Source organism: Rhea pennata, chromosome 2 (genome assembly GCF_028389875.1).
Source record: "Rhea pennata isolate bPtePen1 chromosome 2, bPtePen1.pri, whole genome shotgun sequence".
NCBI lineage: Eukaryota > Metazoa > Chordata > Aves > Rheiformes > Rheidae > Rhea > Rhea pennata.
In genome coordinates, this window is record NC_084664.1 from 19,555,368 (window position 1) to 19,571,660 (window position 16,293).

The window sequence follows — 16,293 nt, forward strand, 5'->3', positions numbered from 1 at the left end:
TGAAACAGGGTTCTTGGGGTTCTGGAAAGGATCAGTATAGCAAGGAACTGCTTGTGTCCTCCATTTTTGCAGCAGCTAGTCGCAAGCGGAAAAAAACAAAAGAGAAACCACAACCAAGCAGCTCAGAAGATGAGTTGGATAATGTGTTTTTCAAGAAGGAGCTTGCAGAACCATCTCGTGGTGATACAACAAAAGAGGACACAGCTAAAGGGGAATATGAGAAAGAGAGAGAGACAGGGAGAAAACAGAGGATGTTTGTCCTGAAGGAAAAAGAGAACAGCAGTAAAAAAGATGTGAATGTTGTAAAGGATGAAAAGAAGTTGTTAAAGAAAGAAAGTATCCTGTCAGAGGAACCTTCACTGCCTTATCATGAAAAACATACAAAATCGCCTAATCTCAGCTGTCGGCAAACCATGCAGAAGAATAACCCTAAAATGCCTATTTCACAGTCGTCTTCCCAGGTTGAGGAGACAGTGTCTGACTCTGGCACTATGCTTAGCACTTCCTCCCAGGCTTCCCAGCACAGATATTCATGCAAAAAAGTAGCCAGCCCTGAAATTAAACACAATGAGTTTTTAACAGCTGATGTCAGTTCCATCACCTCAGATTATTCAACTACTTCATCTACGATATATATAACTGGCTTAGATGCCAGTATGCTAAGCCCTGAGGTGCAGTCAGTGACAGAAAGCAAGGGAGAAGATGCTGATGATGAAAGAAGCGAATTGATCAGCGAAGGGCGTCCTGTGGAAACAGATAGCGAAAGTGATTTCCCTGTCTTTGCCACAAGTGCTGCTGCTGAAAGGCTGTCTAAGGCGAAAGTTTCGGAAGTGGTAAAGACAAGTCGGAGGAACTCTGAAGAAAGTGAAGTAAGTTGTACTGAGGGAAGTTCAACACCAAAGTTAGAGAGCCGCAGACTTTTTAGCTCGCACAAACTTATTGAATGTGATACACTGTCTAGGAGAAAGTCTGCACGGCACAAAACGGACAGTGAGGGTTCAGGGGATGCGAAGAGTGAGAAGGACTTGCCTACTGTGACCAAAATGTTTGACATAATGAAAAAAGGAAGATCAACAAGCAGTTTAGCTACATCAGCCAGAAGTGAGACTGATAAACAAGAACTTACCTGGAGACTTAAAATTACAGATAGGTTAAAGCTGCGACTCAAATCATCTGCAGATGATATGTTTGGAGTTGGGAATCAAAAATCTAACCCTGCAGAGACTGCAAAGAGAAAAAATATCAGGCGAAGGCATACACTTGGAGGACAGAGGGATTTCGCGGAAATAAGTGTCCTGAATGCTTGGAAAGTTCAAGAGCCAAGTCAAAGTAGAGAGAGGGAATCTGAACTTTCAGCTGTGAATCGGTTGAAGCCAAAATGTCCAGCCCAGGACCTCTCAATCTCAGACTGGCTTGCACGAGAACGTTTACGCACTAGCACAACTGACCTTAATACGGGTGAAACTGGAAAGCCCAGACTTGAGAACACTAGCCTAGCAGATGATGCAAAGGCAGATCTGCTTTTATCTGCAGAGATGCAGGCAGATGAAGGCAGTTCTTCCAGCAGCTTGACTTTGATTAACCGAACACCACCATCGGGACCATTTCAGCCACCAGATCAGGTAAATGGTGAAAGCTATCAGAATATGAACAAAAACAACTTTAGCCCAGCAGTTGACGCCCATCCTCATAAACTGTCTGGGACCCAAGTGGTTAGATCTCGATTCTACCAGTATCTTTGAAATGGGGAGATATGTCCACTACAGCAATTCATTAACTTACTGTTACACTTCCCAGTAACTGTGTTTGTATGTGTGTGTGTACATATATATATATATATATTTTCCTGTACTGTTGTTGTTATGCAGCCTTCATTTGGGCTGGTTTCATCAATGTGTACTGTGGAACGTCTTCACAGTGCATTGTCACAGCCAGAAGAACACTAAAGTTGAAGTATATATATATATATATGTATATATATATATATATATATGTATATATATATTTTAAGAAAGAAATATATTTGATGGCTGCATACAAATGTTGAACAAAGCATCTGATGCAACATGCTGTGTAGTGTATACATGGTTTTATGATTGAGAGTTGACCTGGCATTAGTATGCAGAAAAATTGTTCTTTTGGTTTAGTCACTAACAAGTGCCTCATCATAAATTCATTTGGTTTGTTAGGGTGCCATATTGTTAAATTAGAGAAACTTATTACAAACAAATGAATGCATTTTACTGTTAATGAGTTTCATTACATTTTACAAATGTTAACACAGGTGGCTACAGAGCTTCCATTCCTTAGGCATTCCAGTAAATCTCGGAGTTTTATATTTCCAATTTTAATACAGATTTTGAGTTTTATGTGACTTGAATTTTTAATCTTTCTGTAAAATAAGTAACTTAAATGTACATATTACATGTGTATCTTTTCTTCAGATACCAGATTTGATATAAATGTTGTAACATAGGCGTGTAGATAGTGGATACTGGATGGAACTGGTTTCTTTTATTGAGAATATAATTCTGCATGAAGACCTAATGAATCCAAACCTGTATCATGCCTGTGTGCATACCCACTTAAACACTGGAAATAAAATTGTTTTGGTGACTCTTTTGTGATGTGAATTTCATTCTAATGAATGATTTTAAAATGTCGTGTTTGCAAGTTGCAATCAGCAACAGCACTCAGCATTAGAAAGAAACTGTGGTTATTGCCCAGAAGAATGGCATTTTGCATGGAAAGAGGCAGCTCAAAGCTTCTGAGTGGCTGAATTAAAGATGCCACTTGTTACCAGTGTGTCCCCCATATGGTAAACAATACTTCTCTCACAAGTGTGGGGTTTTTTGTGTGACAGCACTGCGAAGGTTAGTATGCGATAGGTTCAGTTGGTTAAGTATTTTCATTTTGACATACAGGCTGATTCTAAAGTATGTAGCAAGATGGTTTATGTTTAGTATGTTGGGTTTGTATCACTGAAAAGTGCCCATAATTCTCCCCATATGTGAATACTAGTATCTGCCCTTTCTGCTAGTCGAAAGAGTGTTTTAGGTGTAGCTACGGGTCTTGGTTTGTTTTACTGTTTTAACTATGAAGACTAGTTCATACCCTAAAAACCCTTCTAGGTATGAACTCTGTCTGTATACTGTGTGATATGTTTTATTTTTTCCATTTTCTTGCACGTCTTAAAAACAAAATCCGTTCTTCACTTTATCCGCTGCGGGGTATTTCTCTCTCTCTCTCTCTCTCTCTCTCAAGTATCAACTCCTGATATTAAAACTGTCACTTGCCTGGTAGAAGATTAAAAGTATATTGGTGATAAACAGGAAATGAATATCATAAGCACAAAAAATACTACTTTTACGCATGAGTTCCCATTCCTGGGAGGAGGAAGAAGGAATAACAGGAACTAGAATATGAAAACAGGCATGATTTCAGATAGACTTCTTTCCAAAGTGACTGTAACAGTCTTATGCTTTGATCCACTATGTTACTGTTCCTTGTGGGAAGCAATTATAAATTTTTTCCATGAAGCAAAGCATCAGATGTGACATTTGAAGATGTATGAAAGTTCTCACTACATAATTGTGTAAGGTCTCTGCACTCAATACCGATTCACATAAAAGTGAATTATGTTCTTGTGGTCTCCTTGCAAACTTGAAATGTAAAACGCAAGGAAAAATGTTGCCATATGTTTTGTGAAGCACACAAAATCAGTAATTACTTATTTTTGTTTCAGTTCCAATGGTATTTTGAACAAGGTATTTGAACATATGTTATTGCAAAGCTCTATAATGCTGTTCTTCAGCAGTATCCTTTCCCTTTTACTAGAGATGTGTTTTGTCAGAAGAATATTTGTTGAACATATATAGTTAGTTTCAGGGATCTTCTAGAGGAAGCAGTGGATGCAGAGAAGTACATTTGGGTTCTAGGAGCCTGAACAGTCATCATCTGATTTGACAGGTACTTAGGTGGCTCAAGTTAACTTTCACTTTGTAGTGCTTACAGATGGCTACTAATTGGTGCTCCTGAGCCTGGATGTGTAGCTGCCAACTGTTATGTTTGAGAATATAAAAGATTTATTGGATTGACTGGAATGTAACACAAAATTAGTTTAGGAGATCTCTTTTTTAAAAAAAAAAAAGGCAAACTGTGCTCTAGGTACAAGTGTAAGGCTGTGGCAGCATCAGTGGTACCTTCTGGTGCTGCAGAGAGCTGCACTGGCTGCACAAAAACTGCGCAGCAGTTGGACTCACTCAGTGTGGGAGCTCCTAAGCAGCTGCAGGAAGAGCCTAGATGAAGCCAAGGACATTAATGGTGGTGCAGGGTAGGAGTGGAGCTGTCCTTACCACTGCTGCCTTGCCCTTTGCATGCAAGTCAGATCTTGGAGGAGCTAACAAGGCCAGTAGGCCTTGTTAGGAAGGAAGGAAGCTATGAGGCAGCCCTTGAGTTTGAGGAGAGGTGGAACGATGCTTAGGATTGAAGGGAGTAATCTCGAGGGTGTGTCAGGGTGAGGTGATTTGAGAGATCCACCTCAGGAATGCAGGACACAGTTATACTGGGCTCTGGCAACATGCCTGAGGTGTGGGGTTTGTTTTGTTTTTTAACAGTCTGATCTACAAATGAAGGGAAATGAATGTGGTAACCTGCCCTGTGGGGAGGAATGTGGGTGCCAGTGTTTAGAAGTGGTGTGAACAGTTGCACAGAACCACAGAATAGTTGGCGTTGGAGGGCATCCCTGGAGATTGTCTGGTCCAAACCTCTGCTCAAGTAGGGTCAGCAAGACCAGATTGCCAAAGGCTGTGCAGGGGTTTGAATATCTCCTAGGATGACACAAGCTTTCTGGGTAGCCAGTTCTAGTTTTAAAGCACCCTCACAGTTAAAAAGGTTTTTTTTCTGGATGGAATTTCTTGCATTTCTATTTGTGCACATGGTCTTTTTACTAGTCCTCACCAGCTCTGTAGTCTCAAGTCATTAGGAATGGATCCAAGCTTAGATCTGATGGGAAAATAATTAAATAATTAAAGTATTAACCGTCTTAGTAATGATAGCATTTGGGTTTTTATAACAATTACAAGCAGCATTTCCTATTGCAGTGGTTCAGTGGTTTGGTTTGAAATTCCTTTTAAGGGATCTACTAACAGACATGCAGCACCTCCAGCTTTTTGAGCCATTAATATCGCTCACAACACTGATAATGAGGAATTAAGACATAGCCACAGTTCAGACAGTTTCTCAACAGCTTCTGTGCACTGCTACAGAGCAGAAGGAAAACCCTTTGCTCACCTGCATGAGGATCTCTCTCTGTCTGTATTAATCTGACTTCTCACTACTTTGTCCATTTGGGAAGAAGGAGTTTTGAAATGTGGCCTCATCAGCTATAAAAAATTGTGTTCTTGTACTTAAACCCAGGTCATTACACAGACTCACTTTAAATATCAATCAAGCAATTAATTGTGCCAGCGTATGGGAAGAAGTGTAATTTGATACACGGGAGGGGGAATGAATTAAAACAGAACTGCCATCATTGAAGTGGCGCATGTAACTGTGGTGCTCAGACATGAGATTTTTTAAAAAATTGCTGCCTTAATACTTTGTTGCCTTAATCATCTGTCATCTTCCCTGTAAGTTCCAAGCCCGCAGGGAGAGCTGCCTCTCAGCAGGGATGCCCAGCACGTGGAGTTTGACCGGAGCAGTTCCAGACAGAAATGTCCTGCACAGCCCTCCCTATTTTCTCTCTGTGTGTCCTCCTCGGTCTGCCTGCTCTGCAGTAAGGCCCGTCCGATGCAGGGCTTGGTCTCCTGTGGCCACATTACCGCTTCGGTCCCACGGGTGCAGGTAGCCGGCGGCAGGGACGGCGGCAGCTCTGCGGCGAAGCTCTGGGCTGGCGCGGCTGCAGCAGATGGGGGCAGTGTCTCACGCGCCTTTCCCTCTACTTGCTTTTTTGCACCGTCTCCCACAGCTAAGGGAAATGGTTAATAGCTTCATATTTGGGGGTGTTTTTTATTCTTTTGTTCGCTCCTACCCCCGCTCGAGCATTGAAGTCCTGTCATATCATAGAATCTTAGAATCAGTAAGGTTGGAAGGGACCTCTGGAGATCATCTAGTCCAACCTCCCTGCTCAAGCAGGGTCACCTACAGCATGTTAGACAGGGTTGCGTCCAGGTGGGCCTTGAAGATCTCCAGAGAAGGGAGACTCCACAACCTCTCTGGGCAGCCTGTCCCAGTGCTCCGTCACTCTCACAGGGAAGAAATTCCCCCTCACGGTCAGGCGGAGCTTCCTGTGCTTCAGTTTCTGCCCATTGCCTCTTGTCCTGTCACATGGGACAACTGAAAAGAGTTTGTCCCCGTCCCCTTGACACCCTCCCTTCAGGTACTTGTACACATTGATAAGATCCCCCCCCTCAGTCTCTCTTCCCCAGGCTGAAGAGGCCCAGCTCTCGCAGCCGTTCCTCGTAGGGCAGATGCTCCAGCCCTCTGATCGTCTTCGTAGCCCTATTCTGCACTCTCTCCAGTAGCTCCATGTCTCTCTTGTACTGGGGAGCCCAGAACTGGACACAATACTCGAGATGAGGCCTCCCCAGGGCTGAGCAGAGGGGCAGGATCACCTCCCTCCACCTGCTGGCAACACTCTTCCTAATGCACCCCAGGAGACCGTTGGCCTTCCTGGCCACAAGGGCACATTGCTGGCTCATGGTCAACTTGTCATCCACCAGCACTCCCAGGTCCTTCTCTGCAGAGCTGCTCTCCAGCAGGTCAGCCCCCAGCTTGTACCGATGCCTAGGGTTATTTTTCCCTAGGTACAGGACTCTGCCCTTGCCCTTGTTGAACCTCATGAAGTTCCCAGGCTCAGTGTAAAGCAAAGAAACTCAATGGTTAGTGAGAGATGTGTTGGAAACACAGCTGCTAGCAGGTCTGGTCCCCTGGAGACAAGACACCTTGCTCGGCTACCATTTTCTGAAGAGCTCCTGTCATCTTTGCACTGTCTAAAAGTGTGAACCAGCACGGTGTGCGCCAGGGCACCCTGGTGACAGCAGGGAGGATAGGCAGGTTTCTGCATGTGGTCGTTCTGAACACGGAGGCCAGCTGCTTGTTCACAGAGAAGCTGCCTCCGCATGTGTGTTGGGGCTGACAGCGGCTGCGTTGGTGTCGAGCCCCATAGCGCAGCGGCTACCTGGCCGCGCTCATCCCTAGCGCAGCCTGCAGCTGCCTCGGGCATATCCTTGCAGGACTGCTATTCGCTGTGCAAAACTTACTTGGCTTTTTTTTTTTTTTTTTTTTTTTTTTTTTTTTTTTTTTTTTTTTTAATAACCAGCCCAGCTTTCAGCAGCATCCCTTGTGCTGAGTTACAGTTTGCCAAAGCCCTTCCTCACCTGGTTAGCGAAAGCCCAACACCACTGCTGGTACAGCCAGCACAGGGCAGCGACAGCCTTGCTGGCCACAGCACGCTCCAGGGACTGCATAGGCACCCTGGGCTACTTACTTATACACCTGTGGTCAAGGCCTAAATGCAAACTGCTAGCAGCACCTTTGCCCTAGAGCCCCCGCCAGCCCCAAGAGCGGCTGAGATGCAGCAGCTGGAGCAGGGCCAGACCTGGAGCAGAAGAGGAGGAGGGCGCGTGGGCAGCAGGCCAGCCACATGGAGCACCCTCCTTAGCCCTACGTGGCTCGGGGGAGGTATTGAGGAGCAAAGAGTAGCAAGTTGCGTTTGTTTAAACGAGTACTGGATGCCTGGGGAACATCAGAATAACAGTTTAAGAACAAAAAAACTAGTTTTGGAGAGCTGCGGCCCGCGTAACTGAGGTGCTCGCGCAACGGGCTGCGGAGCCCTGGCCTCTGGGCAGCAGCAGGCGCCAGCTGGCCGCTCAGCGCCGGTGCCCCAGCAGCCCCCTCCGGCCTGCTCTGCTCCGCTCCGCTCCGCCAAGGTGCTGAAGCCACCGGCGCTCGAGCTCTGCTATGGAAGCTGGTGCACCCCACACCTCCCCGTGTCCTTCTCTTCCACACCAGCAGCTGGGGTGACCCTCAGCATAACTGCTGCGGGAATGAGACTCTCTCCCTCTCCCTCTCCCTCTCCCTCTCCCTCTCTCCCTCCACCCCCCACCCCCAACACACCCACACCCTTTTTTTTTTTTTTTTTTTTTTTGATGTGTGTTCATGTGGTACAAGGTAATTTTTATATTCTCTAATAATGATATCCATCGAGAGAGGCAGTGTCTGAGGGCTCAGCCTTGAAGCCACAGCTTTGAGAAACTCTGTTTTCCAAGGTGAACTAAAAGAGGCAATGAACAAGGTGTCACCTCTCCCTTTAAATACAATCAGCTTCAGAGGTTGGCAGGGCAGGTGATGGCACTGATTTTTTTTTTTTTTTTCCTCCTCCCACCTTGCTAGCTGTCTAGTCTGGAGCTCCACCACTTAGCTTTACCCCGGGAAAAGTTGTAGAACACAATTTTGACATTTCTACTTCTGTTTAGCTTTAATCTGGGGAAAATACTCTTTTTTTTTTTATTCTTTTTTCTTTTCTTTTTTTCTCTTGACGGTTAACTCTTCCAAGGCAAATCACGAAAAGGCTACTTGAGACCAGTTATTATTAGTGACAAAATACAAAAAATATAAGCATGCAGCCCTTTATTTTTGTAAAGATCTTTGCTTATCATAGTTCTGTATATTACATTATGGTGTTATACAAATAAATTTATTTACAAAACCATGAGCTCTATGCAGGCTTGTTGCTCTTTTTTTCCTATTTGAAATCCATCTTTTTTCAACCCTTCCCCAAATATATTTTGAAAGCATGCATAAAAATTAACTTTGGTGTGGTAAAACTACTCTATGTGCCCAGCCACATCATACAGTATTTATTTATTTATATATATTTATAGATATGTACAAAAGTTTGCCAGTATACAGAACAGTACAGAAGTGTACATTTTAAAATCCACAACACAATACATTAATGGGTCACCAGGTCTCAGTAAAATAAAACTGAAGGAAAAGGGTGGATTTGGCTAAGAAAAAAAAATAATCAGCAACTACCTACATGTGTAAAACAATTTATTTCTTTTCCTGGCTTGGCAAATTCTTAAATATAATCATCTGAATGGCAGTGCAATAGGTTGAGTCTCCTCATACACACTAAGACCAGTCTTGTTCTGTTTCTTGTGTAGAGGTATACTGTCCAGCATACTACTTTCAAATGTACATTATAATAGTATCAAAATGTTTTGGCAAAAAGATCTCGAAAGGAACCATGACATTTGTTGACAAAAATAGAAATCTGTAACAAAGCTAAATAACACCAAAATAAAAGAAAAAAATACTTTAGTTTCAGTTTACAGTTGTGTATAATCACACTTAGTATATCTCTGTTCACTTCTAGTCCCCATAATGAAAAATAGCTTTATACAAAACAACTTACTAAATTTTTAACCATACATTTTTCCCATGCTCCGTACACCTCTGTGCACACGCACTCAAGTTCACTCACACACCTTCACACATTTTTGTAAGAGGTGCTGCCTATAGGAAGAAAATGCTCTTTTATCATTACAACAGCAACAAAGTTTTACAAAAAAGCTTCACTCTAAGCTATTGTATTAATCCAGTATTTAGCACATGATTAGTATTAAGCCTCCAGCAATTCAGCAAAATGGTTACATCCCCTGGTTAAAATATTGACTGCAGGTTGTTTGGAAACGAACAGAAAAAAAAGCCTTGGTGAACTTGGGCACGTGCTGTGCTTAGCCTTTAGGCTGGCTCCTTGGCCGTGGAGGGGGTGGACTTGCTGGCATTTCCGTTGTGTGCCTTGTAGCTGGTGAAGCTAGGTGTATGGATTGTCCTGATGCTCTTCACACCTTGGCTCAGTGCAGTGGGAGAGGTAGAGGAAGGGGGGGAGGTAGAAGAGGAAGGGGGGGGTGGCCGGCCGTTTTGCGTCTGTAGTGAGAAGGAGAGATGGTGACCTTTCCCTGTGAAAGCGGGGCTCTGAAACTTGGAGGAGCCGTTAGCCACAGAGGGAATCAGGGAGGTGGAGTAGGTTATGCGACCTGCTTGAGGACCGAGAAGGTTAGAGGAAGGAATGGAGGTTTTAGTAGGTGGAGTAAGAGGGTTAGAGCTGTCACCGCTAGAAGCAGGTGCAGAGCTGCTTTTCCCAGAAGTGGGAGAAAAGGCTGGGATCTTAGAAGCAGGTAGGGTAGGGGAAGTAGCCTTATAGTCCCCACCAGCTTTCTTAGCACTTCCATTAGCCTGCAAATAAAGATGGCAGGAGACAGTTTGTCAGAAAGCCATTAACACAATAAATCAACAGGACCGGGGAAAATAGCCCTACCAAGAGCAAGAATTAACAGTTCGAGGCCTGAGCTAAGTCTTGCAGCCGTGGACTGGACCTGGTAGAAAACCCAAAGAAATGCACAACCAAGAATGCAGAGAGAGAGAGAGACAGAGAGAGACTGAGAGCAAATGCAACAAAGCTTTTGTGACAGCTCACGATCGATGGTTTATAGACCACTCACTACATTGGCCATGCTTCTGGGTTATTAAAAAGTGTGAACAGACATGTCTGACTGGAGAGTTAATGTGCACCTAATGCCAGCTATTACATTGCCAGGTTAGTATCCATGGCTCCTGGTAAAGGCCATCCGAACAGAAGCATTCCTTGCTGTCCTAAGGAACCGCCACATTTACCAAAGGGAAAGTAAACAGGTAGTTGACATTTTAGTAGTGCTGAATACCGAAGTGAAGAGGGGGGAAGGAAAAAAAAAAAAAAAGAGCAGGTGTTTTATTGCAGACGTGCATGCACAAGCATGGTGAGAAGATCATTAGATATTTTCATGCCCCCAGGGATCCAGGATGTCCAGTTAGACCTCACTCGAAAGATACACATCCGTTATTTGGTATAATCTCAGTCAGTTACTGTCATTTTTAAATAACAAACAACACTGAATGTCCATCCAAACATTGGGTTTAGGGTAAAACTACCTGTCTGTACTGGCGTGGATCCTGTAGCTTGTGCTGCTTGCCTGCCTTCTCCATGCTTCCTTGTCTACCTTTTGAAGCCATGGGCACTGGCATCCTGCTTGTCTGCGAGGCAGAGCTCGAGCCCTGTGGAAAGGGTCAGAGGGGCAGGGAGGGGAGACAAGGAGAACGCCTGATCAATACCAATGTTTTTGAAGAGGAGACCGCACATCATGCCCCCCCCCCCAAAAAAAAAGGAAGAAAAAAAAAGCCACAGTACTACATGCAGGGAAGAGTTCAGGAGGTTCACACCACAGGTGTTAATGTCAAGAATCAAATGGAGAAAACTGCTCAACTACTGATCAAACTGGATTTCATGTCAGTGACACTTGTCATTTCACACAGCAGATTATTTGACCCAGCTCCCCTGCGTTTGCCCGTCACCAATCAGCAGCAAAGGTAAAAACAACGCTCTATTAGCTGTTAGACACCTCGTGGGGAGACCAGACAAGCCACCTGAAAGGAAGCAACAAATCACAAGACCCTCTTGTTTATGGTGATTATTGCAGATTTTTAGAAAGCAGTTGGAGTTTTGATTTCTCGGACGAAGGTACCTTACGTGAAGTGGTGGGGATTGGCGGAGGGGGTGCTACACCAGTATGGCTCTCATCCAGCACTACAAGCTCTTGAGCTGGCGTCTCTGGGACTACCTGGGCAGAGAATGGGGCAGTGCTTCCCTCAGGGTTGTGTGGGCTTTCGGGGATAGATTTTGGGCTCATTTCACTGATGGTGTTCTCCAGTTGCTTTATAGTCTGCTCAAGGCTGTCTAGCGTCCGGTATGTGTTCTGTCGAATTTCATCAGTCCTAGAAAGAGATGCTGCAGGTCTGGGAGAGGACTCTTGCTTGCCAGGAGGATTTTTGTCAGTGTCCTCGGCTTGAGACCTTGTGATTTCAAATCTCTTCGCTTCCTTGTGCTGCTTAAGGGTCCCGTCTTCCTCTTCCTCTTCATAAACCACTACCTGCAAGGTCTTCTTCCCAGTCTTGGTGCCTGTACGAATTGCCTGAGTCAGAGCAGCCAGCTGCCTTTTAGGGAATTTAAATTTAAATTTTTTCTTAGAATCCTGCCTGCTTCCAAATTGATCAGCAGAGTCCAAGTTTGCTTCTGTGTTTAGCCCATAAATTTGACTATATTTGTTAAAACTGGTCTTTATGTTCTCTTGCTCCTCAGGAGTTCCGATTTCTGCAGAGTCAGAAGATGATTGAAGGTTAAATATATACTGTTGGTTGAGCCCATGAGTTGCTGAATAAGCTGCAATTGCTTTTCTGTCATTAACTACTGGTGGCTCTTCCTTCTGGATCCCAGGAATTTCATGTGCTTCATTTTCTTCCTCCTCCTCCTCTTCTATCTTTTCCTCTGTCATCATTTTCTCCAACTCCTCATCACATTCCTCAAATATAGTAGAAAGACGTTTATATGCTGACCTAATATCCATTGGTTCATCAAAAATGATGATTACTGGTTTTTTGTCCAGACACACTACTGGTTCTTCGCTGTCTGTGTTTTCTGGGAGACCTTTCTCCAAGGCCATGTCCTTTCTTGCATCAATATTCACTGTCTGCACATCTCCTCCTTTCCGGCTGACTATATCATGAACTTCCCCACTTGAGAGGACCTGGACAGCTGTTTTGGTAATCATGAAGGCAATGTTTTCTGTGGGTGGGTTGTCTTCACTTGGAGAGCTGGCTGGAGACTCTGTTTCTTCCATGTAGGTCACACTATTACTTCTAGATGCTTGAGGTCTTAGCATGACCTGGTTGCAGCTGACTGCAGATAGCTCTTGCTCCTGTGAGAAACCAGGAGGTGCCGAGGCCTCTGTTTGCCTCATGAGAGGGGCAACACTGCTGATAGGGACATGCTTGCCCATGCTCTGCAGGGGCTGACCAGGAGACAGGCCCTGGAGAGCATCTCGTGGGAGTCCGTAGTTTGGTTTTTGTTTTCCAGTTTCAACAGCTGGAAAATGGGATTCTAAAATATCTTGAGCCCCTCTTCTTCTGTCATCCTCTGGCAAACTGACACCAGACAGGTTTGTGCTCATATTCTGGAGGGTTTTGTTAGAATAGTCTCTACTGTCTACAAACAAACCCTTGCTAAATGTAGAACTGTCATTCATTGAAAAGCCAATTTTACTGTCAGCTGTGCTGGATGAATCAGAACCCAATTCTTCTTCAGTTTTCCCTTCCCTCTTCTCTTTAGGATGGTCACTATCTGTGGGAGGTCCTGTTGTAGCCCCATACACCTAAGGGGGAAAGTCGGATTACTTAGTTATTCAGGGCTGTGACTTTTACAGGCCTTTTTTTCCCCAAAAATTAATCATCACACTCTCAGGGGAAGCGCAGCCCTCGTGAACTCACCACTGGGTTTACAGCTGCAGAGACATGTCTGAAGTTGTCATCTGATTCCTGTATTTCTTCGGGGCAAAATTCCAAATTCTGGCAGAACAGCGTATGATGTTACTGCTCTGTGCTATGCATGTGGCCAGCATGGGTTGTAACCTAGGACTCCTGTTTTAACAAGGCCTCCAGAATATTTGAAAGCACACTAATTACCTTATTTCCAACACAATGCTATGTTGAACGACTTACTTTTCCATTAAAAAAAAGGCCTTTGTTATATATGATTGAAGTTGAAAAGAATCAGAGTATTTGATTAAATTCCCCTGGGACACATCAAAGGGAGTCTCATTTGTAAGGGCTGACAGAAGGTTGCTACCACTTCCTAGTTCACTGGAGCGCTGAATGATAGACTCTGGCTAGCCTTAAAATAAGTGCTATACTGGAAAAAAGCTGCTTTTCAGCTTAAAACTTTTTACCATTTCTAATGTTCCTTACATCTGAGCAGTGATGATTTATAACAGTTAATATAGTCACAGTCTGAGCATTTCTAAATCCTTACTGCAACTTAGAAGTACTCCTACCTCCCAAGTTAAGAGGCATCCAGCACTTTTGAATGTGCAGAATGAAACAATGAGATACATTCATTTATAGAAGCAACTCTGAACAGCATGCAAAGAGTCCATCCCTTAGCTCAAAAGTAGTATATTCCCAGAAATGTAAATTTAAGGGAGCTTTTTTCCTTATTTTTAAATAAGGGCTCCTTGAGATGCTATTTCATAATAGCAAGCTGAAAAGGAAGAGCCTTTTTTTTGTTTCTTTTGGTTTTTTTTAAGTATAAGTAACTGCTTGTGATAAACCTAATTACTTGCGACCTACTGCTCTCACCAATCATCAGGGTGATGGTATGGCCTGAAGAAATACAGTGCCTATGGCCAATGCACGGGACAGCTCTACCATCAATGGGTGGTTTGCCAGGAAGGAACAGAGCCTCGCGTGTGGCTGGGTGATGGGAGTGAGCCAAAGACCCATTGCTTGAGAAGAGAGCCTGACTTGTCAGAGCCTGTCCCCACACCATTGAGACAGATTACATTTACATTAGCAACAGTATGTGCCGAGTGTCAGGCAGGACAGTCAGTTTGTCACAGTCAAGAAGAAGGAGTGACGGTACAGTAATCCACAGCCTGGCTAGCTCATGTACTCCCAGTGCACACAGGGGTTCCTTATGTACAGTCTCTTATAGTCTATGCGAGTATTTTACACAGAAGAATTTCATACACTATGCAAAGGAGGAAGAAAGCAGTAGACCAGGTTTACAGATCATCTCTACTGTAGCTGAGCCTTATTAGTACAATAAGGCTATGCAGCTGCTCCAAGGGTACCTTGAAGGCCTCATATTTCTAAATACCTAGGAACTATCACGCAAACCAAGCACAGCCAGAGAGGCACCAGTGTGCAGCCCACATGAGCTGCATCTCATGCTGACAGCCGGTAGCAGAACAAAACGCTGGGGCTCCTGCTCATGCCAGGCCCAGCCTGACTAAGCGGTAAATGCTTTCCTTTCCCACTCTGTGCCGGCACTCCTACAGTTTGGCCAGTCCATTTAATGCAACTTGCCCTGCATACCCCCAACTTTATGACTCAATTCCCATTTCTCTATTTCTTTTTTATTAAGTTATACTTCCTGTTCCAAACATCAGTGCAACATCTTAAGGTTTCATTGTACAATATACCTCATTTTAGTAATGCCACCTTTCTCTCAAAAAAAAATAGTAATACTCATTCCTCTATGAGTTTATCATCACCATAAGGCTCCTTATTATCTAAAGCTAATAACCCACACTGTCATGTTAGATGACAAAACAGCTCATCAACCTCAGTTTCCTGGAGTTTGGGTTATTCCAATAAATAGCAGTTTGTGACAATTACTAGGCAGCACCTTTCAAAGAAACATTGTGCTACAGCATGTGTAGTAGACCTAGATATTGGTGTGGCAATATGATCTTTAAAATCTGATGCTAGTAGCAGCGAGGATGAACACAGACATGGTCACGCTATTTTTTGCTCCAAATCACTGTCATCCACCTCACAAGAAAGCAATTTGTTTGTTTGTTTGTTTGTTTGTTTTTCATTTAGTAATCCACATGAACTTGCACCCTCACCCAATCAGGTGTTCTCAGCTTTGGACCAGACCTGCTGTCTGGGCAGCTCCAAGCTCTTGCGTACAATGCGCTGCCCTGACCAAAGCAGTTTTGTGGAAGTACCTTGACACTACTACCATATCAGGCATCACCATTTAGGTATCACAGCACGTTTTATAACAACTGTATTGCCCTACGCAGAGGTAGCTCACCACGGTTACAGCAGCTGGGGTCTCCTCTGCCCCAAGGTACCTAGGGAAGGTCATTTTCCTCTCTCTCTGCCCCAGTTTCTGTTAAATGAGGCTGAAGTGCAACTTCTATAAAGTGCCTGGGGAGCTGGGGGGGAGCAAGTTGTATTTCCGGTTTGCAAACATGAAAAGAAAGAATGACCCACAAAGCTGAAATGCTGTGCAGAAGAGCTGTGTATTCCCCACCATCACGTCCCTATTTCATTGCAAATTGGCATTTGGCTGACAGACAAGCTGTCATGTCTGCATGACCACCTCTAAACCTAGCAACGGTTCAATTCACTCAATCCACATAAAAAAAAAAAAAAAAGGCAGAAATAGTTTCCTATTGTTCGTCCTGCACACTCACTGCCACTAAGACAAATTAACTCAAATAGCAACAACAGTCTAGACACAGTTGCGAAATTCTGCCTTGAGTGGCTATGTCCCCTGATGTGAGACACCTCACATAAATCCCATGACTGAAGTGTGAAACTTTGGCCCAACTTGCAGAAAGAAGGCCATTTTGAACCATCCATCTTGGCTTTATCTTCCAGTAAACTGAATGTAATTCCTGAATA

At 44.0% G+C, this 16,293-nt stretch overlaps 2 protein-coding genes across 16 annotated transcripts in view; one reads left to right on the plus strand and one right to left on the minus strand.

The window, feature by feature from the left end:
• ARHGAP21 (Rho GTPase activating protein 21) overlaps nt 1–2,616 on the plus strand; it is a 119,251-nt gene extending 116,635 nt beyond the window's left edge. For all 3 annotated transcript variants that reach the window (XM_062569013.1, XM_062569014.1, XM_062569015.1), the window contains one exon: nt 9–2,616. In XM_062569013.1, coding sequence (XP_062424997.1) covers nt 9–1,742 — 1,734 coding nt within the window. In that variant the 3' untranslated portion in view covers nt 1,743–2,616. The remainder of the gene's footprint in view (nt 1–8) is intronic.
• Nucleotides 1–16,293, minus strand: part of KIAA1217 (KIAA1217 ortholog) — a 359,020-nt gene that overhangs the window by 3,646 nt on the left and 339,081 nt on the right. For 9 of the 13 annotated variants that reach the window (XM_062569017.1, XM_062569025.1, XM_062569024.1 and 6 more), the window contains 3 exons: nt 11,568–13,250; nt 10,978–11,100; nt 8,839–10,245 (listed from right to left, as the gene is read on the minus strand). In XM_062569017.1, the coding sequence (XP_062425001.1) occupies nt 9,751–10,245; nt 10,978–11,100; nt 11,568–13,250 (2,301 nt within the window). In that variant the 3' untranslated portion in view covers nt 8,839–9,750. Of the gene's footprint in view, nt 1–8,838; nt 10,246–10,977; nt 11,101–11,567; nt 13,251–16,293 lie in introns of those variants that run through there. The other 4 variants (XM_062569028.1, XM_062569027.1, XM_062569020.1 and 1 more) reach the window with 3 other exon arrangements.